Below are 25,366 nucleotides of genomic sequence, written 5' to 3' on the forward strand. Positions count from 1 at the left end.
CCCCCACCCCCCCCCCCCCCCACCCCCCCCCCCCCCCACCCCCCCCCCCCCCCACCCCCCCCCCCCCCCACCCCCCCCCCCCCCCACCCCCCCCCCCCCCCACCCCCCCCCCCCCCCACCCCCCCCCCCCCCCACCCCCCCCCCCCCCCACCCCCCCCCCCCCCCACCCCCCCCCCCCCCCACCCCCCCCCCCCCCATATCTTCCTCAGATAAGCTCTGCTAAGCTTCGAGGAAGAAAATTACTAACTTGCAAGTATCTGTTATACACACTTGTAATGCGTTATAAATATTATATACATATAATTACTACAGCAACTATGTATGCAATTCATCTGAGACATAAAAAAAAAAAAATCTGTATAATCCTTATTGTAAATATTATTATTGTATGTAACTTATACTGAGACATTATAAAAAAAAATAAAAAATAAAAAATTAAAAAAAAATTATTATTATTATTATTACAGGAATAAACAAAATAAGACTCACAGACCTTATAACACACTTTGAACAAATAAATCCAATACTTTTAAAACTCGTGAATATAATATTCGATACAGGCATTATTCCACAACTAAAAAATGCAGTAATTACGCCAATATATACATACCCGCCAAAAGAAACGGTACTCAGAACTACAGACCAATAGCTACACTACCAGTCTTCTCAAAAATTCTAGAAAAAATAACACACACCAGACTACAGAACTATTTACAGAAGTACAACATCACCTCACAAAACCAATACAGCTTTCAGAAAACAAAAAGCACCATTACTTTATTAGAAGACATCGCCGACACAATAAACAAAGCTTTCGACAAAAACAAATACGCCGTCCTTATACTGCTGGACCTAACCAAAGCATTTGACACACTTGAACATGACATACTACTCACCAAACTATACTCAATAGGTATAAGAGGAACACTGCATACCTGGTTCAAGAACCAGCTCTCAAACAGAACACAAGTAACAAAAATAGGTACATGTCACAGTCGGAGTATACAAGTAAAACACGGTGTACCTCAAGGTGCCATATTATCACCCACTCTATTCAACATATACATTAACGATGTTCATAACATATCCATAAGAAGACAAATATTTCAATACGAAGATAACACTGCACTACTAGCAATCCACACAGACATTAGCATAGCTCTCTGCAAAGCACAACAAGACCTAAACGAAATCACAACATACTTCCACCAAAACGCAATTCTAATCAACGGAACCAAAACACAGATGTTGATAATACACAACCCAAGAATCATACGCCCCGCATCACTATCGATACATTGTCACATATACCGCTACATTAACAACAAAAATACCTGCCAATGTTCCGAAATAAAACCTGTAAGACACGCAAAATACCTCGGTCTCTATATAGATTCCCACCTTAAATGGACAAAACATATAGAATGCCTACACACCAAACTCCGGATCATCGCAGCAAAACTCTTCCGAGTTAAAGACATTATTCCACCCAACATAAAAAAACTCCTATATCACGGTATCTGCGAATCCCTACTCAGATACGGAATAGCAGTCTATGCAAATACATCAAACAGCCATCTAACAAAATTAGAAACACTACACAGGAAAATCGTGCCAACAGTGATCTGGATACCTTACACGCAACAACCAATATCCGAAAAGCACATGGCGATACACGGAATTCTGAGCATTAAAAACTTGAAACACTACACGACATTAACAAGGAATTACTTCCACATCACCTCTCGAAACGACAGAGACACATATCTATAACACGACCTACAACAACTCTCTACATCCCCACATCCTTCAACAACTCATACGGTTCTTTTGTGAGATCACATCAGATACCCACGCAACTCAACAACCTGCCAAGAAAGTTAAAACACGTAGATAGCTACAGAACATTAAAAAACAAACTCTGGAAAATATACCAACAAAGTTAAGAAACCATTAACACTAATAACACATCACAAATCACTAGCATCCAATGCCTACATCCCATACACAAATAGTAGCAACAACACAAATAGTGAAGACTAAATCCCACTCTCTTCATAAAAGCTAACCCAAGCTTCGAAGTAGGATTAAACTGCCTCACTCATCACCTAATTATAATATTTTTTTTAGCAAAAAAAAATATTATAATTATATAAAAGTAACTGAAAGAGTTTAAGGATTAATATATTTAGTATAATATTATTTGATTCTGTTGACAGGGAACGACTAGGGGAAACGCTCAAACTTTATGGCATTCCACCTAAACTTAACAGGGCAATCAAGACATCCTACCAGGGATATCAAGCACAGTACTAGTTTTCCCATTACCACAGGAGTCCTACAGGGAGATACTCTGACCCCATATCTATTCATCACAGTGATTGACTATATTTTTAAATTCATTCAAGTTAAATCTGGAATCCTCATCAAAGACACATATGTAGATGCACCTTGACGACCCGAACTTTGCAAATGATATAGTCTTCATTGACTCCAATGTTACAGATACCCAAAACCACTTCACCAGCCTTAGGTATTTGGACCAAAAATAAACTCCCAAAAAACAAATATATTTAAACATCAGATAGATGGGCACATCTATATAAATTAAAATGATCACCTTGAAGAAGTAGAGGACTTTGTATACGATGGATTACACATCTCAGATTTCTTAACAGACATTAAAACAAGAAAAAAGAAAGCGCTGCAATGCCACAAAAATCTCAGTGAAGTATGGAAATCGAGCCTCATCTCAATGGAGACGAAGATTCGTCTTTAAAAGTGAACCAGCCAGTCTATCTTTCTGTACGGCTCCCAGACCTGGAACATCTCAACAAAAGCAGTGACCAATATTATAAATAGCTTTGGAACTATTGTATAAGAAATATCCTGGATTACTACATTCAGAGAAGACCATATTCACAACTCTACTATATTAGAGTACTGACAAGATCCTCTAGTCAGCAATGTTCAAAGAAACCAAATAAAATGGGCTCAGCCACTAACTTAGACATCCACCCTCTGTACCCTTTGATGCTCAGGTCCTCTACGCCCCTACAGATGGAAAAAGAAAAAGAAGCAGAACCCAAACTCCATATTGGAAATACATCAGCAATATTCTCCCCGTTTCCCCCAACTCTCTGCATCAGAGCCTGGTTTTCCTCCACATGATAACAACTTCCAAGTCCTCTCTTAGTATACACAGACTTATTTGTTTTGATTGGTTCCCTATTTACAATTATAAAATTATAAATACATGATGAATGAATGAATATATATTTAATAAAATAAAGAACCAAAAGGCTTCACTTCGATGATGCAAAAATTATAATAATCAAGTGGATATTAAATCCAGCATTATTTCAAAGCAGAATGTACAAAAATTTTCTATATTTTTCTATAAAAGCTTTGCATCTCCGAAGTGAAGCCTTTTGTCTGTTTATTTTAGTAAATACTTTTAGGCACCTCTCAAGAATTCGCTTACGAAAAATACACCTCTCCCATGTTTGAACTTCTTTAGTACCAAGAGATTTTGTTCTCTTTGTCTAATTTTAGATATGAAAACTTGAAGGGAAACCTCGTTATACAGACCGGAAGTGTAGCCTCTATAATGACTGAAATAAGAGTATTTCAAGATAATGTTTCAGCTATTTTATTGTTCGTGTTATGAGATGCGATTAGATTCATCGACCACCAAACATATTCTGAAACATGTTGTATGGAGACATGCATGGTGGATTGCAAAGTAAATAAGCCATCTACTTCGCCAATTTACTCTCCACTTTGTACATATACAATGTACAATGGACTGTAGAAGAAAACAGAGAAGTTAAGAAATGATCTTACATATCAATACCAGGAAAACAGAGTGTTAGAAAGCGTACACATTTAATTTGGAAACCAAAATTCCCAGAATCTGCAATAAAAGAACCGAGACTTATGAACCAAAAGAATTTCATTTTCAGCAACAAAATATTTAATGAACTTGAGATACATGAGTAACGTAACAAAAAAAAAAAAAACACTCCAGTAACAGCAGATCATCAGGGAGTAGCTATATCTAACTTTGGAATTCAACTCAGTCAGCATCAAGCAGACGACACACCTCAGAACATTTTGACAGAAATTCAGTGTAAAATGAAGTCAGGGATATTGGAACATATGAACTCCATCAATGACCGTATAAGACTGCATAAATCTAAGCTAAAACAGCTCCTCTTAGACGTAAATACTGTGATAAAAACCATCACAACCAATATCGTAAAGGAAACGAATCAGCTCCTACACAACACAGCTTATATATATCATTACAATGAGGGCCTAGTTTCAAACCGCAAGAACAAAAGCCGAGGATGAAGAAGCAATCTGCACCATGGAAAATCCGGTTGGAACGGGGGGAAAAAGTCATAAATTCATATAACTGAGCCAACAAAACAAAATTATTGAAGTTATTTAAGAGCTAAAGCAAAGAATTATAGCGAGTGCACAGAAAATTAAAGCATATGAAGCAAGAATAAACCAATATGTACAAAATATGCAATTTCGACGGAACCAAACGTCAATTCTTTTAGAGGAATGCAAATGCAAACAATCATTCACCAGAAAAAGAAGAAACGCTCGAATTTTGGAAATCAATCTGGGATAATCCTTTCGAACATAATAAAGATGCTTCATAGATTAAGGAAATATAATTAGAAATAAACAAAAACAAATGCAAAATGTCATTATCAGCAAAGAAATGTGCGGTGCAAAACTTAAAAAAAAAAAAAAAACGGGAAGGCAACTGGCAAAGACGAACTACATCGATTTTGGTTAAGACGTCTAACCAGTCTACAGGATCGAATGGCAGAACAGTTAAATTATTTGTTGAAGTCAGGCTCAGTGGAAGGCTGCACGATATCTGGGCGTACTTTTCTGTTCATGAAAGATAAGGTTAAGAGTTTGGACCCGAGTAATTATTGTCCAGTAACATGCTTACCAACTATGTTTAAGCTGTTCACTGCAATCATAAAAAATTCCACATACCTCTAATTTTCGGCTAATCAGATTTATCCGATGGAAAAACAAAGGCAATCTTCAGAAATAATCTTGAGTAACAAAAGACCAAATGCTTAAAAACTGACTATAAATACCGCCATGATCAAGTGACCAAAACAATTCATTGGTATGTACGCAAAAAATATGGCTTTTCTACATCTGATAACTGGTGGCAGAATAAAACTGAGACAGTATTGGAAAACGAAACAGCAAAAATTCTCTGGAACTTTCGAATACAAACTGATCGGCATTTGAAACACAATAGATTATCTGACATCACAATTATCGAACATCGACAGGTTTGGATTATCGATATTGCCGTACCCAGTGATAACAACATTAACAACAAAGAACTGGAAAAAATTACTAAATATCGAGATCTGGCAATCGAAGTTGGTCGACTGTGGCTTAAACACACCAAAATCATCCCAATAGTTATCGGTGCACTTGGTGCCACTTCAAAGAAGCTGTCCAACTATTTACAGCAATTAAAAATCAATGAAGTGTCCCCATATAATATCTAGAAAAAATAGAATTACTTGGAACAGTCCGTATTTTACGACGCTATCTGAGAGAATATTCGTAGATAATCAGATTCACTTCAGATTCTTTGGTAGAATCTGAATTGCTCTGAATCACCAGGCAAATTGTTATGATGTCTTGTTTTTATTGTGCATCAATTGTGTGAATAAAGTAGTAGTAAGTAAGTAACTGAAAGAGTTTAAGGATTAATATATATATGTATTATAATATTATATAAATATATTTAATCTCAAATAATCCTTAAATATTGCCTAGGAATGGGTGTGCCCCACATCTAGCTTTGATGGTAATCGAGAAGAAAATAATCCTTTCTTCTGCTGTTAATTTTTGAAGTTGACGGAGATTTGGACTCTAATCGCAATAGAAATACCTGATCTTAGCACTAATTCTGATAAATATCAAAATGTTTAAATATTAAAATAATAAGTATTAATTAAAAAAAGTTGTAATTCATACTGACAAAATAGAGTCTCCATGCTTGCTTTCACGTTTAATAAACACCCTGAAAAAAATATTAAATTTATTATTATAAAAGCTTTATATTTGACAATGCCTGGATATGATGACATAATGTTTCTATGACAACCATAGGTCAGCTTCTAAAACAATTGGTCGGATATAAAACATTCCCTACTACTTTCGAATCTTGTACTTTGAACTTTAAAATTAAAAAAAAAAAAACTACTGAGAAAAAGAAGAAGAAGAAATTTTAGCAAGTCAGGCGATAAGGAGTTGTCTTCTATAAGACAACCTGCTGCATCACTCACTTGTTACTTCTTTATTTTCATCGGTTTTTTTTTTTCGGCGTAGTTGAGCAAGTAGTTAGCATATTCCTTACCCAACCTACAAATTGTGAGTTCAGGTCTGAAGTGGGAATGAATGCTTAATTGTTTTTCAGAGGAATATGAATTTTATCGGCCATTGTGAGACCATTATTCCGCGTTTGGGGGGGCCTGAAATATCTTAAAAAATAGTCTTATATTCGGTCTCTAGCGTAGGATATTGGATTAAGTAAAATACATAAATAACTAAAAATTATAATAAATAAACTTAGTATCGTGGATAGACTCCCACGATATAAAAGAAATAAATCTAATGTGCAAAAAATAAAATATGAAATGTATTTGACATTTTGTTATGGTCAAAGTCAGATGCACGTTGCTTTCCTTCAAGAAGCACGCACCGTTTTCTTCCAGGTCATTCTTCAGACAGATATATCACATTTGTTGTTGGCCAGATTAGCCAAGACGATAAGCATATTGTCCAACCAAAAGGCTGGGAGTTCGAATCCCATTATGAGCAGAGATATTTGTGAATATTTATAGAGAGATAGATTTCACAAGTAGGAGATGAATTTTCATCTCCTGCTGTGAAGTTTCAGATAAGGAAACAAATAATTATGGTTATTCTTTTTTTTTTTGATGGGCGAAACAAGAATGCTTTTCATATTCCCCATTATCTGTAGAGGACAATGTAACGATAGGGTGTTATGGAGCTATGAGCTCAGATCATGGCAGGAGGGTAACAGCAATAGCAGAGCCTCAGTAAGACCTTCATTGGCTACAGCAATGCCATCCGTGACCCTCTCTGGGTACCAATTTTAGTCGCCTCTTACGACATGCATAGGCTTCAGTGAAGCTATTCTTATCCCGGCCACTACAAGGGAACAAATAATTAAGCCTTATCTAACGATGTTTAGAAATTATTTTCAAGTAAAAAAAAGAAAAAAGGTGTCCTTTTTAAAATGTAAAATAAATAATTTTGTTTGAGTTTATTGATTATTTTTTAAATTTTTTATTAAAGGTTAATTAGATATGATTAATTATTTGATTTTTCTTAAAATTTTAAGCCCCGTGAAAAATCTCTCATCCTATTTCAGTATTCAGATGATGCATATATATTTCTATATATTTCTGAACATTTCGTAAATTAATAATCGTGATTACTGAATAGATCATCCGTAACAATACGCTGAAAATTAAATATAAATAAAGCCCACATGCAGTATTGCTAATTAGATCACAAAAGAACTATCAGGCCATGACGTATTCTCTAATCTTACAAATAAACATCTCACTATAATTTTGACTTCAAATAATCGCTTTGAATATAACTTAACCAAATATTTAGTTTTCTGGATAACACAGAGAAATTCAACCGTACAATCCTATAGCCAGTCGTAGGATTTAGATAGTATTACTACCTAAAGTACCCATAGGGCCTAGCCTTATCTTAGGAGGCCGTTCTCTCTTATACTCCTGTCTCGCTTCTTTCTAAAGGAGTTTTTTTTGTTGGTGATTATGATGATGAGTAGAAATATTTTAAATGCATATTTATTATGCATGATTTTACATGACGAAGTGTTCAATACACTCTCAGCATTGTTTATATGAAACTTACCATCTCTTCGTTATCTGCTTTCTCCTTATCGCTTCATAGTTGAAAATATTAAACACAGGTATTAATGTTGTTAAAAACTACATCTACAGCCAATATTTCTTACTTTTCATTATTATTATACAAAACAAATAAACTAGATGAATGTTCCATAGAACGCATACTTAAGTGCAATTTGCATATTTGAAAAATTAGGCTATAATAGCCTAATACTAAAACGGGCTAAACCAAAAAACTGCTATCCTGTAACTATGCAAAAAAAAAAAAAAATCCCCAAGAAACTTATTTCTGAGGTTTGAGATAAAGAAGCAAACTACGCGTGCGTGCGTGCGTGTGTGTGTGTTTTTCGTTTTCCTCCCAATAGTAACTCTACCAGGAGGTAATTTATGACAGATCAGATGAAGATTTAAGTCCCTTCTAGTGTAGAAGTGCTGGACTCTATTGGGCCTAGAAACACTTAGTCTAGGAACTGAATCTGATTACGAACCAAAATAAATAATTATATTTAAATTACATTATATTAAAATAACTCAAATAATATTATACTTACAATCGCTCTTCTGCCTTGCTTTTCTTTTTCCGAAAGATCCTGTAGGGTATAAGTATCATTTAGAATATTTTTGAGGAATACACATACATAACACTGTTTTATATCTGTAATTGTATATTATTTTAATTATAAATATTAACTGCGATTGCATCCGTAGTCAGCCTGTTACCGAACAGTATCGATTAGAGAAGTTTATGTCCTTTGCAAGATGATACAATTATGTAATTAATATCCCTCAAATAAGTGTTTATTTGAGGGATATGTAATTAATATCCCTCAAATTAATATCCCTCAAATAATTTGTTGGCCAGTGGTTAAATTCCACTGGCCAACAAAAAAAAAATGTTCTGCTGATTATGATCTGATACTTGTTTTTTACTAATTTGGGTGCGCTGATTTCAAATATCAAACCCATTTTTCTCTATCATGTCAGGTTTTTCCTCTATGGCATTTTCTTTTTGCTAATTTGTAAGTTTTTAATAGTTTTAAGGAGGCAGTACTATTTAGAGGATCAAAAAAAAATTAATTTTTTAATATTATTTTCTGAAAGTATGAACTTTTAAAAATCTGTTCCTAACTTATTATCAAGAAATTCGAAAAATTCCCGAAGATATAGCGTATTATTTAAAGCGGTGCGCAGATCAGAATCGGAGCGCTCACCGCTCTCGCTTGTTAGTAAACGAATAAATGCGTAAGAACCTGCAACGGCACTGAAACTGGCGCTTTGAATGCGAGAGAGGCCGATAACCGACCTAATACATTTAGGTGATGAAAAGTAGGCGATGACAACTGCCTAAAACAAATGAAGCTATATGCGTCATAGCGGACGAAGAACGATCGAAATCAGTCAATCATTAATCGATCGTGAAAGTATGATGAGCGCTTATAACGTTTCAATAAAGTCTCTGGTTTTTTTTTTCTCTTGTTAATTGCATGTTAGTGGCAGTGAAGAAAATACATCATGTCTACTACTCGAAATTGTGTCAATAGTGTAGAGCGGTGAGCGCTCCGATTTTGATCTGCGCACCGCTTTGAATAATACGCTATGTCTTCGGGAATTTTTCGAATTTCTTGATAAAAAGTTAGGAACAGATTTTTAAAAGTACATACTTTCAGAAAATAATATTAAAAAATCGATTTTTTTGATCCTCTAAATAGTACTGCCTCCTTAAAACTATCAAAAACTTACAAATTAGCAAAAAGAAAATGCCACAGAGGAAAAACCTGACGTGATAGAGAAAAATGGGTTTGATATTTGAAATCAGCGCACCCAAATTAGTAAAAATAAGTCTCATATAAAAGTCAGCAAAAATTGTGTTGGACTGTGTTATCTGTGGATTTGAATCCTAAAATGGATGTGGAACTTTCGTGAATGTCTTGAAATGGGAGATGAATTTCTCCGTCCGGTGTGAGACAAGCACCCTGTTTATTGGAAGCCGGAAGCTGCTTAAAAAATTCACTCGAAGATCTTTACGTTTTAATTATCTAACTCATAGTTCACACAACGTACTAATACGAGTATATCATATGCTGAGAGACTATCTCCTTGTGGTGTGATAAATTATGAGTATTCAATAAAAGCTACACTTTTTCCTCTTTTTCTTCTTATGTAGTTTCTGGGAGGAAAAACCTGCTGCCTCCATATAGGACTATCAGTGAGACTTCAGCGGAAAAGTCCTTACGAAGATTATTAGCGTACTGGATGGGATGCGAACTTACATGCTTTCGCTCTTTTCATTATTCATGTTATGAGATGCCATTACATTCTTCCACCACCAAACATGTTCTGAAACCCTCCATCCTGTCGGTTGCAAAGCATGGAAAACATCTACTTGGCCAGAAAAATTCAGTGAACTAAGAACTATACACCATCGAGTATATGTAGTTACGATCTAATTAAATGAAGAAGAAGAGAAAAAAAAAAGAGCGAATCAAAAATATTCGTTCATGACTTATGTTTTTTTGCGGAAGACTAGTCTTTTTTTGAGAAAACATATGGATATGTTGATCGTAATGTTGCCATGACAACCACAGATTTAGCTATATAATTGGTTAGCCGCAAAACGCGTCCGACAACTTACAAATCCTTAAAAGAAAAATGCGCGTGCAGTTTGTGCTGCACGCGCGTTTAGATATAAGATATAATGCTGCATTATATCTGCAGCATTATTTATACTTCTTCCGATCGCTTATTTTGCATTCACATCAGCCGCTTTCATCGGCATAATTGGGCAGGTGTATCTTGCAACCAAATCACAGGTTGCGAGTTCAAATCCCGACCTGGAAATGGATACTTTTGATTAGTTTTAAGGGGAATATGAATTTTATCAGCAGTTGTGAGACCATTATTCCACTCTCCGAGTACCTTGAAATGGTTGTAGATTTGATCTCGAGAGCAGTTTTTTCTCAAATGACGTGCCGCCTAATTTTGATAGTAATAAAATATTTTCGTCCTAATTACATGGAATGTTTCCCTATTTATAGAGTTATATTTGTATAAAAAAGTATTTATCGCACATTGTTTGCTGAAGCTTAAAGATATAAACTGAAAAATTTGGCTTCCTGTTGGGTAGGAATATCCAGACACTTCTAGACATGCGGTTTCAATTCTGTTGCCACCACTTATGCGAGTCAGGATTTTCTAGCCTTGCTTGAATTAAGACTAAATTCAGATACTAACGTTGATCAGGTTAAACAGTGGAACATGAATTAGGAATATTCCTCCACGAATGAAGATCTGTGCCTCCGAGTAGGTTCCCACTTCACATTGAACACAAGACATTTGCATAATAAAGCAAAAGTGTCTCTCTCTCTCTCTCTCTCTCTCTCTCTCTCTCTCTCTCTCTCTCTCTCCCAATTTTTTATTTCTGTGCAAAACTGCAAAATACTATTAAATTTCCGGTTAATTACACGAGAGCCCAACATTAAGAACACAGGTGGTCCGACGACAGAAATTTGCATTGCCAAGTGTGCCACAGTCTGAAAAAGAATGGTAATCTTTGCTCTAGAGAGAGAGAGAGCGAGAGAGGGAGGGAGGGAGGGAGGGGGTAAGTAAACAAATAATCAAATTATATGAAATATATAAAAAATCTTTGGCCTACTTACGATACTAATGTTCTATTACAACTTTACCGGGCGATGTCGCTTAAACAAAACAATAAAATAATAATTTCAAATCCGAATTGGGAAATTTGAAACAACAGCCAGAAGCGGTATCATCTGAAATTCTTGCAACGATGCCTATATTAGTTTGCTCTTGTCATTTCACGTTACATCATTCCCAACTGTAACTGCTCAAACGGCAGTGTATTTTTAGTATGCTCACGCGCCTTATTTCTGTGAGATAAGAAACGTTGATTATTGGTGCGTGTGCGTGGTGAACTATTTTTTGTAAATCTTATTTCATTTTGTTAAAATAACGTATATTTATTTATTTATTATAGATACAAGGCTGAATTATGACGAGTGGCATTGTTAAAAATATGAAAAGAATAATATTTTTTCAATTATCGTTACACGAAACAAATGCACTGCGATCTAATGCCGATATTCGTTTGCACTTGTCATTGCTATTGATACGAAATTTTATTATTGGTGTTTGTTCGTGGAGAGGATGAACTATTTTTAAAAAAGCAATTTTTAATATGTAAATTTATTTATTAATAAATTTGCTACTGATTAGGAAAAATATTTTTTTTTTTTTTTGTATATGCAGCAACCCCATTTAAAATTTTCACCGGCTATTAATTAGTGTTAGTACAATCAGTACTAACATTAATTAATGTCATATAGGTTGACAACTTGTGCTTGTAAAAGGCCTCATGAATAATATTTACTTGTCAGACGGGATTCAAACCCAAGGTTTTCGAGCCAAATAGCATCGTGGCTATTGACCGCGAATGTATGAATAGTGAGTGGTGATGGCTACTGAAACCATTTCCTTCCAATTCATTTGTTCTGCTTTTGTTTGTAACTTAAATACGAACGTTCTTAACAATGTCATTAATGAAAATAATTTCAGCGTGTTAACTGATATGGGGCGACACTTCTGAAGCATCTGTCTTGGAGAGTTAGCAAGTTTTGAGAAATATTCTAAACTGCAGAAAGAATTGTTAGTTGATTACATTGATAGATATCTCTCCTTATAGATCTTAACTGATATTCAAGCGGAAAACGATATACGTAAATCGTTAATATTTCGAAAATATTATAAATATCGTACATATACTTACTTTTGCCAGAAACTAGTTTTCTCCTTCCTTTGCTTCTTCACCCTGTTGAAATATTAATATATCGAAGTTATAAACACACACAGCATATATTTCTGTTCTGCTTTAATGTTTGTTTATGTTTATCATAAAGAGAAAAATGAAGAATGCAAAATTTTGATAATTTTTCCATTGATAAGAAGTTACCTATTCATATTGGTGTTTTGAAATAATTTTTAATTGCAAAAATAAAACGATGTCTTTCCTGAAATGTCAAAAACAATTAGTATCGATTTTTATCTAATATGTTTTTTCATTAATTTTTAATCAGATAACGATTAATTATATATATATCTATGAAAGTTTCTTAAAAAAATGCTGACCAGAGAGTTTCCAAAAGTTAACAAACCTTATCAAAATGGACCAATAAAGAACGAATTTGTATGGACGCTTGGCAAGCGCTCATGTCTTCTATGTGATGCTCGCTAGAGCAACACGTGAATGCATTCCCGTAAAATCTCTGTTCAACTTTTTTTAAGAAACTTTCATAGTTTTTAAATTCGGCTTTGAATTAATGCTCGATTCAATATCCACTTTACTTATATAATTTTGTATCGCCGAAATGAAGCCTTTTGGCTCTTTATTTTAGTATACATATCTTTAGTGTTTATATCTATATCTATTTTTATATATTATTATATCTATCTTTAGTGTTTAGGACAACACTTTGAGAAATATAACCATGCTTATATATTTTCCTATTTAAGATTTAGATTATTGTTATTATTATCAGTAGTAGATCTGAAGGGCTAACATTGGTGAGTACGGGAATGGCAAACCCGAGATACCCGAGTTAGAGTTGATCTTCCTACAATAATACACTTGATATATCATATATCTGGACTGGTCTTCTATTCTTCTTTCTTCTACACTCTCTTCCTTCTTTCTCCTTCCCCGCAGTGCTATTAGAGCAATTCGAGGGGAAAGGAGGCTGACTCTTTCCTCTTACACCTGTAATTTCCACTGTCTACTAAAAAAAAAAAAAAAAAAAAAAAAAAGCAAGCCTAATTGCTTTAAGATTGCAGCCTGACCATTAGGATACTGGCATCATGCTAGTAACTTGATATGGGGGCAACAAAATCCAAAATGGACAGAAAATATGGAAAAAGACTGCAAACTGGAAACGTTAAGAAACTTTGCTACATGGAACACTAGAAGCATGCCACATAAAGAAGAAGAATTAGAAAAAATTTTAAAAGAAGAAAATATAGAAATTGCAATTGTTAAAGGAACAAAAAACGTGCAAAAGCTGGTGTAATGATTTGGACTCATAAATCAATTAAAGCAAAAAAAAAAAAAACTCATTATACATACTGGAATGGAAGAATTTTAGAAGTGCAATTAAAATTAAATAAAGAAAATGTAACAGTTGTTGAAGTGTGTGCCCCCGAAGAGGGAAAAGAAGAAGAAAGTGATGACTTTTATAAACATTCACAGGGAATATATGAAAAGTTAAATAAAACAGGCAATATAATTATAGTCTGAGATCTTAAAGCCAGAATAGGAATGAAAAATTTTTAATAATATAGAAAAAATTTGGAGAACCAACAGTAAACAAAAATGGAAAGCGTCTCATTGATCATATAATATATAATAATTTAAAAATACATTCTACAAAAATAAAAATATACATAAATGTACAATGTGTACATGGAATATAAAGAGGACAAAAATCAATAATAGACTACTTTATAGCAAATGAAAACAGCAGCAAACCTCTTTCAAGTGTTACTGAAGTAGGCTAGAAATCTACGCAGATCACCATTTAGTGCAGGCAAAATTAAGGTTTCCACCAAATTGGTTACAAAACATACAAAAAATAAACAAACCAGAGAAACAAAATCTAATTAAAAAGTAAGAATGATTTATGTATAAGAAATGTATGCCAACAGAGGATTAATAACTACTTTAAAAAAATACTAGAAATTGAAGACATGGAGAAAAATGGAATCATATAAAAGAAATTATTACAAAGAAAGTATCAGCAGCATATAGAAGTCTAGTAACACAATTTTTTTTTTTTTTAAATCTTCAAAATAAATAAAATTTACGTGTGTCGGACAATGAAACAAAAGCAATAATTGGAAATAAAAAGCTGGCCTTTAAAAGATGGTTAAGAAGCAAAAAAAGAAGATGAAACTGAATATAAAATAAAGGCGGGTGTCAATCAAATAATTTTCTAAAATTCTTAAGAAGCCCTATGAATTTAACATCAACAAGTTTCACCATTGCCCCTCCGCAGCTCAGCATGGAAAAGTCCTCAGTGAAGGTTAATTTATTAAAGAAATTCTTCTGAAATGGGCACCATTTTTTGTTTCAAGATGTGCAAAGTGAAGATGCTATTATTAAGCGTAGTTTTGATTTACCAGGCACCAGAAATACCATTAAAGACAGAGTGGTGACAATGATCTCCGACGTAAAAACATTGATTTTAATAATTGTAAATATTTTCGATTTGTCTTGACGAAACTACTAATTTCGTCTGTTCAGTTCAGTGGGCCGTCATTGCTAGATTTTCCGATGGACAGACAATGAGAGAAGATCTGGTAAATCTAGAAACAGTGCCAATAAGTACACCACGGGATAAAATATGGAACATTTTTCTAAAAATGCTCCTTGTCATAAGCATTGATATATCTAAAATTTGTGTCTGTGACGACAGATGGGACATCTAATATGGAAAAAAGGTCGGATTTATGAAACTGTTTAGGGAAGCTATTGGACATCTAGTTGTGCATAAAACCATATGTGACTGGACTGTATTTTTTAAATAAATGAATATATAAAGAATTGATTCTATTTAGTTCAGAGGGAATGGGCACGCCTGCAAAGTTAAATTGGGCATTTTCCGAATTTTTGACTCGCAAAGCCTAAAAGGTTCGTTGTCACTATTCTAGAGCACATTCGTACCGCTGGTAGAGTGGGCTAAGGATTTTTTTCGATTTTTAAATAATTTACACATTTTTGTATTTTAATTATTTTTTTATATAATTGGTAATTCCTGTGTAGCTAATTGAAAATTTTAAGCCAGTTGAAACTTTCAATTAGCGGGGCAATGGAATAAATTAAAAATTATTACAATCATAGAAAATTGCTGGGCTACAAAACGGCTTTACGAAACACATTATTCCCCTGACCATTTTTTCTTCTGAAATTAAAACATAAGGGAAAATATGGTCAAATACTGAGAAAGTTTCTATTATACAATGGAGCGAAATCAAATTACTACCCTTTACCACTTAATTAGGAACTACACATAGAATAAAACGCAATGTCGTGCTAAAACGAGTTGTAGTTCAGTCGTTATCACTGATGCCATTTAGGAAAAGACATGCGTCCGAATGTGATATAAAATAATATATATATATATATAATATTTATGATTAGTACTATTAACTCGGGGGTTGGGATATGTTCATTTTTCTAAATTAACTGACTTAAAACCCGAGAATTATAACACAATGACATTTATTTGTAAAAACGCAACATGTTTCGACAAGAATGACAGAGAGAACATTTTATTTGAAATCTTGTTTTTTAAAATATGGAGAACGTCCTGTGTCGGAACGTTGTCGGAACAAGATTTCAAATAAAATGTTCTCTCTGTTATCTCACTGTGTAAACTCTGGCTATTTTGAATTCGAAGGTAAATTATACAAACAGGTCAAAGGATTAGCTATGGGAAGCCCCCTCTCTCCTGTGTTAGCCAACATTTTTTTCGAGGAATTTGAACAAAAAGCAATCTCCTCTTTTACTTTAAAACCGAAAATTTGGCTTAGATACGTGGATGATATATTCCTCATATGGGAGCATGGTACTGAGAATCTTCACAAGTTTCTCGACCACTTAAACAACCGCCATCAAGATATAAAATTGACTATGGAGATTGAAGAAAATAGTTCCATCTGTTTCCTAGATGTTAAACTCACTAAGACGCCTGAATCAATTAAAGTCTCTATATTTAGAAAGCCAACTCATACAGACAGATATTTGCATGCGTCATCCCATCACCATCCAGCGCAAAAGTTGGGTATTATATCAACTCTAGCGAATCGTGCAAGATCTGTACTCTCAGATGAAGAAGAACTGAAAAAGGAACTACAACATCTTAAATGGACCTTTAAAAACAATGGCTACTCTCTAAAAAATATTAACAACCAATTATCCCACCATCAACGTAGCAACGTAGAGACACAGGACGACTCCAAAGGTCATATCGTCTTGCCATATATCAGCACACTATCCAAAAAGCTGAGTAGAATTCTAAAGAAGTTTAACATAAAAACGTGCTTCTCGACTATGCCAAAAATAAGATCACGCTTCAACAACTATAAACAACCTCACAACCTTCTACAATTCCCAGGTGTATACAAGGTCACTTGTGAATGCGGAAAGCCTTACTATGGGCAGACAGAGAAATCTATCTTACTACCCTCAAAGAGCACCAGCTTGACATTGCTTATAAGAGAACCAGAGCAACTGCTCTGTCAAGCCATGTCCTGTTTTCAATAAACACGAACAACGAAAGCCACCAACATGAAATAAACTGGCCATCAACTTCAAACCTACACATCTCCCATGATGAAGTACAGCGCCGCATTGTCGAGTCAAAAGAAATCATCTTGGACCCTTTTCACATGAATAACAATCTTAGCTATAATTTGGCTGACTCTTTCAACTCTACTATTAGATACTGGAGATCGCGTGATTCCACACACGCACAGGTGTACAACAATAGAACTTTAACTCGGACTGTAGTTCAAGCTCATAATAACTGTAATTTATAGTCGAATATTATGGCTTTATAATTGTATAGCTTTAGAGTGTGTCAATGTTAATTTCGTGTCTTTTAATATCTTTCTATGTTCTTATCGCCTGATGAAGTCATTCTTGACGAAACATGTTGCGTTTTTACAAATAAATGTCATTGTGTTATAATTCTCGGGTTTTAAGTCAGTTAATTTAGAAAAATGAATATAATATTTATGTATATATAGGCTCAGTTGAACACTGGTATATACGTACGTCGGACAGATGTTTTTAAAGGAAAAAAGTAAGAAAATAAAATAAAATAACAATCGTAGACCTAACATTCGAACTATAAGTGGATTCGAACGCTTCATGTATTCAGTCCTTGGAGAAGAGTAGCGTTCTATACTTAATTATAACTGGAATGATACCGAAACAGAATAATAACTATGGTGCAAAGAGTTCTCTGCTGTTTTTGATCTCTTCTTAAGAAAAAAGATAAAAAATTAGCAAGGACAAGTAAAACAAATATAGTGAGCTTTAAGTAGTATTCGTTTATTATTATTATTATTATTATTATTATTATTATTATTATTATTATTATTATTATTATTATTATTATTATTATTATTATTATTATTAAGAGAGACCTCTAGGGAGTCAGGGACTCATCGATGGATGCCACATACCACACATCAGCTATCATACTTACTCTCGAATTCAATCCCACTGCTTGCACTCACAACATCCAATATCAATCCATTCCAATCACGCACCCCTGTGAGAGCAAAATATAGCCCTCACTCCCCCTTCTTAGCGGCATTCATGCTCAGCTTTCAAGGATGCCCTCTTGTCCTTTCTCCTCCCTCCATAAATGAAAAATTTCATCAACTGAATTCCTGCATGACCCTTTCAGAAGTTTGTAAGGCTCAATCATATCACCCCCCCCTCTTTCTCCTGTTTGTTAGTGTGTGCGCAGTCTACATATTCTCAATCTGTCGTCACTATTCAGTTTAACACTCTTCTTTATACTACATCAACTATATCAGAATCACAACGGAAACCAATAGTCCGAAGTAGGCTTGGAGTAGTACAATACTCCAAGTGAGGTCTTATGAAGACCTTGCAAAAATAAAAAATATATCCTTATCTTTACATCTGAACGTTCGTTTCAGCATGCAATTATCCATTGATTGCATTTGCAAGCGTTGCTACATGGCCCCTGAACTTCAACTTCCTATCTACTAACGCTCCAAGATCCCTAGCCTCATCAGTTTCTTGAAGCATAATCGTATCACTATGATACGATATTATATATCTAATCACGCCGAAGTAAATGACTACATTTCCTGACATCCATTTTACCATGGCCACAATTCCAGCCTATTCAAATCATTCTGCAAGTAATGCTAATGCATATCAGCAGATTCCACATTACCCTCCCATCTCTATCTGCCACCAATCGGAGGCAGATAGTTATATCTTTAACTGAAACGCCCTCTGACACTATAATCAAATCTAACACTTTTTGGCCTCGAGTTTGTTTGGTTTGGTCACATGCTACTTGGGGAAGTTGTCCTTCAACAGCTCAATAAATTCATTTTCATTCTATAGCTACCCAATCAATACTTGAAGAATTCAAGTCTTCCATTATGATTACTCTTTTCGCGCTCATCTTTCTATTTGGTGATGCATTTCTTCATCACTAGCAACCGATCCACCAAGTCTGTAACAATCCCCATTTTGCAATTGATATTCTTTTAGATTAAACCTCTCACCAGATAGTTTCAAAATCCTCCACATGAAAAACTGTTAGTAGTAGCACTACAATCACAGGTCTAAACTCTAACTGAATTCAAGTCATCCGATATCATTCTGATTGTGATTCTTGATTATGTCTAAATATATTTACTGACTGCACAAATGGACAGAATGCGCATTCATTAATAAATGTTTGTTAATATGCTACCAGGAAGACATCATGGCCGACACTGAATCAGCGTCAACATGTACTTATCAGAAACAAATTGTTAGTGTGTATCGTGTGCTTTGCTTTCTTCTAACGGACCAATCTGTTTTGAATCTGTTATGAATTGGATACAATTAGTATTAGATTTCATCATATCTTTTCTTGTTTATTCAGCTATCTAAATTTTATATTTGATTCATTTGTATTAGTTTGTACATATTATATTATATTATATTTTGATTCCGGCATCTATTTTTTTTTAAATATATCTAAAATAAATAGAAACAAGGGATATCAAATTAGACATCTATGCTTATTTCAAAGCCGAATAAATAGAAAAACTGTGAAATTTTCTAAAATTTGACCACAGCTTTCAGAATACCATCTTCGGCAATAAAGTTGAATTAGCTTGCCCTACTTAAAGGTCAAGAGCGCTGCTCAAGAATCAGCACATTCTTCTTTTATTAGTGCATTTTTAAGGTTTCTCTGGCTTGACAGCTGTTTCGAACTGGTTGGTTCTCATCAGACAGGGCAGAAACCTTAAAATCACAAAAACTATCATTCTGTATGAAAGCAATTCATTGTCAGAGAAATTGTATTTACCATAAGTGAACTCTCGGTCGGTGCGTAATTGTAATTATCAAAAAAGGAGTAGCAAGATCGCCAAAATTAAATATTTTTACCTTTTATTATAATTACAGCTATTTTGCCTGCTTCAGTTTAGGAATACCCCTGTTTAAATGTCATTGGCTATTTCTCAATGTGTTCAGATGACGACCACGAATAGTCGAAACGGTCCACACCCCGTCAACCACCTTTCCCCATCCCCCTCCCTATTTTAAAAAATTAACCCTTTCACTTTTTTCCCCACCCTATATAAAAGTACATGTTTCTATATATTACGAAAAAAAAACGGGTTTTTCTAACTTATTCTACCAAACTGCCTACCCCCCCCCCCACACACACACTCTGCAGTTTTCGACATCGCAGACTGAGGAAAAGCCACAACACCCAGTAAAAGGTATGTGCAATTTTCTATTCCTTAGGCTACATATACTTTTTAGTACATCTACACTCATAATGCCCTAAGAATCCATGAGTAAATAGCCAATGACATTTAAACAGGGGTACTCCTAAACTGAAGCAGGCAAAATAGCTGTAATTATAATAGTTTATAAAGAGGAGTAACATGGGAGTTTTCCGAGAAATAATATACATAATTTTTACCTTTCCTCTTTCATAATAACTAAACGGATTACTAAAATAAGGCCAAAGTAAGCATTTATGAAAGGATGTGATATGCCCATTTTCATTTCCTAGTCAGATTGAAATTTTCCTGAGAGCTTACGAGAATTTAAACTTCGACATGTCATTTGACTTCCTTTGTAATATTTAAAACAGAAACTCGGACCACAAGCCCATAGAGTTGCTCTTTATTAGCGGATAGAAGATTCATTGGCCTGAGAGCTGTTTCGAAAATTTTAGTTCTCATCAGAGTAGCTGAGGAAACCTTAAGCGGACAAATTCTCTGTCTACCCCTAGCAATCAACTCATGTCATGTTATGTTACAAAGTATACTTTTCATAAAAGAGCGTGAAAGGTTCTTTCCCTCTTATGGTTTCTGCCTGGTCTCTGATGAGAACCAAGCAGTTTGAAAGAACTGTGAGGACAGAGAAAGATAAAAGCACTAATTACAGGCGGGTCTTTCTTCATCCTTTGTTTCGATAGACATCATACTCAATGTTAAAATTCAGATATTTATCGATAATAACAATTTAGTTATCCCAAAAAATGTATTATAAATATAAGAATATTTAATTCTAAAAATTGAAAATATATTAGAGTCAGTTTACGCGGATGCGACGTGTGAGGCGGTGTCTCACTCGCCATATCCTTCAGGCAGGAAGAATGAGTGAGGATTGAAAATAGATATTTCGATATTAATATTTCAAAATCTTTATCATAACTGTACTCACATTTTTGTCGAATCGTCTCCTTCGGTTTCTATCGCATCCTCTCCTTCTTCGGTTTCTGTCTAATCGTCTCCTTCGGTTTCTGTCGAATCGTCTCCTTTGATTTCTGTCGAATCGTCTCCTTTGATTTCTGTCGAATGGTCTCCTTTGATTTTTGTTTCATCCCCGTCTTCTTCCATTTTTGTAGTATGAGAATCTTTATAATCTTCTTTTATATTCAAATCCATTTCCTATGTAGAATGGTTATGATTATTAAGAATCAAATGCACTTCAAGTAATAAAATCAAGTAGTAGAAATTAACTTAAAGTAAGCTAAAGTAGCTTTAAAGTATCAAATCTTTTTAAAGCAATATACTTACAAAAAAAATGAAGAACCAGATTGATGAGGAAAGGTCAGTTCGGTGTTACCGTTTGTGTGCCCACGTCGCTAGGGACGATATCCTTTTTTCTGATAAAACCCTGAAACTTGGGTTTCTCCTCCAACAAAACAGACAGTCTGCCAATTCTCCGAATTATCATACGCAGACTATGCAAATAATGTTCGATTATTTCTTAATGACCAAATTACAAGCCAAATTGCTTAATTTGTAATGTCGATCTGTAGTCAGGATTAACAGCCTTCTATGAATAAACAATTTGGCCAAAATCTAAATGGCTCATTCATAATCATGGGCATACGCAGAGGGAAGCAAACGGTTATGACTTATTTATTTATTTACTTACTTATTTATTAATTATTACTAGAGAAGAATTAAAGGACCGAAAATAAAATGAATCAAACATTTTGATTCCTATTTTAAATAATTTCTTTACCCACCCTCTTCGATTATCTAAATTACACTATACCATTCCGTTCTCTTAGCTTTGAACTTAACTATTTTAATAACATCCTACGAGCTACCTGCCAATCCATTTTCAATATACGAATGATGTGATTATATTTGCATTATCTTTCCTATTGGCAGGCTTTATAGATATCGGAGGCTACTCTCATAAAGAAAAAATAGGTTAAAAAAGAAGCCTTGCTACAAATCCTCTTAAGTTACCACTCTTTTTCAGATCAGATGTACACACTGATTAAAAACGAATCAGGGAAAGAACAAAAAGAAGAAAAAATTGACTCAAAACCAAACTCCAGTATAACAAGAAGGACTAGTGTTTCCTAAGATAATAATAAATTCCCTGCTCGTTAATAATATAATAAATAATAAGTGCAAATATAATTATAGGAGCATCTATAGCTTATTGTAACGACGAAACCATTTGGTTAGAAAGAAGTCGGTTCGAATCCCATCTAGGCTGCGAGGAATGCTGATGAAGTCTTTTCAAATGAAATTAGGCTAGTTGGTTAACGTTATACAGAAGTCGCAGTTTTTTTTACCCAGAAACTCTGGTTTTTCATCACGCAAACCAGCTTGGTGAATACACATCTCTATCGACATAAGTGCTAAGTCGTCGTTCGCCAAGTTATATTTTCACTGCATTATGTGTGAAGCTGTTGTGTCGTTTCCTATCCTTATCCGGAGACTCAAATTGTTCCCTTAAGACAAAAACCTCAAGAGAGCAGACTCTCGAAACTCATTATCCAAGGGGGTAACAGCAACAGCCAAACCTCAGTTAAACTTCATTGGTTCAGCATTGCCATCCGTTACCCTCCAAGGATAACTCATCACCCGAGGGGGTAACAGCAACAGCCGAACCTCAGTTAAACTTCATTGGTTCAGCATTGCCATCCGTTACCCTATATGTATGTATGTGCCTCATATAAAATCAATCACCGCATCTCACGGTCGATTCCCCCGAACAACCCCAGATTTTTTCGTATCACTCTCAGTTCTTAAAAGAACTGGGCGATGGACTGAGTCCTTATCTCTTTATCCCGTCATCTGAATGAAGAAAATCTGTGTGGATGGAGTGTTATTGAGCTAAAAAGCTCTAGTCATGGCTGGGTAACGGCAAAAGCCGAGCCTCAGTTAAAACTTCATTGGCTACAGCATTGACATTCGTTACTCTGGAAGTCCTAAAAAGGACTTATTGTATCACTCTCAATATGCGAAGTAATTAATTTATATTGCCATTTATATGCTAGAATTCAGGTGTATGAAATAATATTTTAAATAGAATTGTTATTTATTTATAAATTGAAATTAAAATATTAAAATTTATTATTTTATATTATTTAAATATTTTTATATTCATATTTTACAAAATGATAGCAATGTTGATTTATAAATAAATTGGAATTAATAATTGATTTTGTTTTATTCAAAAATGGTGTATTATAATCAATTTCTACATTTCAAAAGGCGAAGTTTCTTTCTTTCTTTTTTTAATTATCAATTATAGTATTATAGTTTAAAAGAAATCTCATACTTATTTTCATTTGTATTTATATTCTGATATTCAAATAGGGATCAAAACACGTCAATTAAATTGGAAAGGTAGCATTCGTTGTACATATAACAAGGGCGCATCTTACATTTCATTTTGAACGACATGCTTGCGCGTGCGCGCTGCTGTTATCAATTATGAAACCGAAAATCATAAGTACTGTACAAGCGCCCACGTATCTTAGTAAACGCTCGAAAAGCTCTCGAATGTCCGATTTTTTACACAACGTTATAAGTCAATTTAATAAAATCAATGATTTATTAAATCTTTTAGTTGGCACGCTTTCATTACTATCATAAAGACAGCCTGTCATATTTTGTTGAACAGCAGTATGCAGTATAATAATGAAATATGGAGTATAAAAATATCCATTAGAAACAAATGAACACGACATCTATCTAGTACTTCCATATTTACTTACCAATATATTATCGTGGGCTAATATATTGGTAAATAAATGAGCAAGACATTTAATGCCTTTACACTCTTAATCTAACCTAAATAGGAGAATGGATTAAAGAGAAAAATATATTTGCTACCAGAAAATCTCTCTGTGTGTGTGTGTGTGTGTGTGTGTGTGTGTGTGTGTGTGTGTGTGTGTGTGTGTGTGTGTGTGTGTGTGTGTGTGTGTGTGTGTGTGTGTGTGTGTGTGTGTGTCAATTTCGTTATTTTCTTTGAATTTTCTGAACATAGCAATTATAGTGGACGAGTGGCGTTAATTCCATAGTACAGGAAAACATTCGTAGGTAGTATGATAGACCAATCCTGATTTGTGTTTTTCATTCTTTTCCACATCTGTAACAAGATTTGGAATTGAGATCTTAAATACTACCTCAGCCATACCCTATTTCAAAATTGAGTTAAGTACGATCATCAAGCTCTTCCAGTCCTTCACCCTACAGCGATAAATAATCCAGGGAGATGTAAATCCACTGTTCATGCAGCAACTGTTATTTAAGACAAAAAGGTGATGAAGATTTTAAATGAAACGCTTCGAAAAAGTTACTAATTATATGAAGAGCCAAAGGCTTCAATTCGGAGACATAACTTATTTCACTTAAAGGGATATTACATCCCATATTGTTTCTTTGCCGAATAAGAAACTGAAAGAGTTTTATGCCGAATACAGAAACTATATAAAGTTCGGCGTTTCCAAGCGTAAGCAAATACCTGGATACTGCAGCAACTGACCCTTTAGGTAGTGCAAGCTGAGGCAACTCGTGTCAAAGGTGGAGCAAGCTCCGATCACTATTCTTGATATTTACCCATAATGTGAACTTAGCTCCTAGGAGCTGTATTATTGTTCTACATTATGAGAGAAGGTCACTACCCAGACTGGTTTACTTGAATTTTGAAGGAATTGAAGCCTTTGGCTCTTCATATAATCAGTAATTTATTAGAACACCTCTTGGCAATTCTCATAGAAGGGATGTAAGTTCTGTTCGCTACAAACAGAACTTACATCCCTTCTATGAGAATTGCCAAGAGG

General features: G+C 34.5%; 2 protein-coding genes across 2 annotated transcripts in view; one reads left to right on the plus strand and one right to left on the minus strand.

The window, feature by feature from the left end:
• LOC150106581 (uncharacterized) overlaps positions 1–25,366 on the plus strand; it is a 267,472-nt gene that overhangs the window by 41,213 nt on the left and 200,893 nt on the right. The window lies entirely within an intron of this gene.
• The window catches only part of LOC150106582 (uncharacterized), a 58,677-nt gene continuing 41,838 nt past the window's right edge, over positions 8,528–25,366 (minus strand). The window contains exons 4-6 of the mRNA XM_090392942.1: positions 21,490–21,716; positions 12,760–12,801; positions 8,528–8,566 (exon numbers count right to left, since the gene is read on the minus strand). Of these exons, the coding sequence (XP_090249068.1) occupies positions 21,549–21,716 (168 nt within the window). The 3' untranslated portion in view covers positions 8,528–8,566; positions 12,760–12,801; positions 21,490–21,548. The remainder of the gene's footprint in view (positions 8,567–12,759; positions 12,802–21,489; positions 21,717–25,366) is intronic.

This window comes from Typopeltis vanoorti, chromosome 5 (assembly GCF_054136105.1).
Source record: "Typopeltis vanoorti isolate ZY-2024b chromosome 5, IOZ_Tvanoo_1.0, whole genome shotgun sequence".
In the NCBI taxonomy this organism is placed as follows: domain Eukaryota; kingdom Metazoa; phylum Arthropoda; class Arachnida; order Uropygi; family Thelyphonidae; genus Typopeltis; species Typopeltis vanoorti.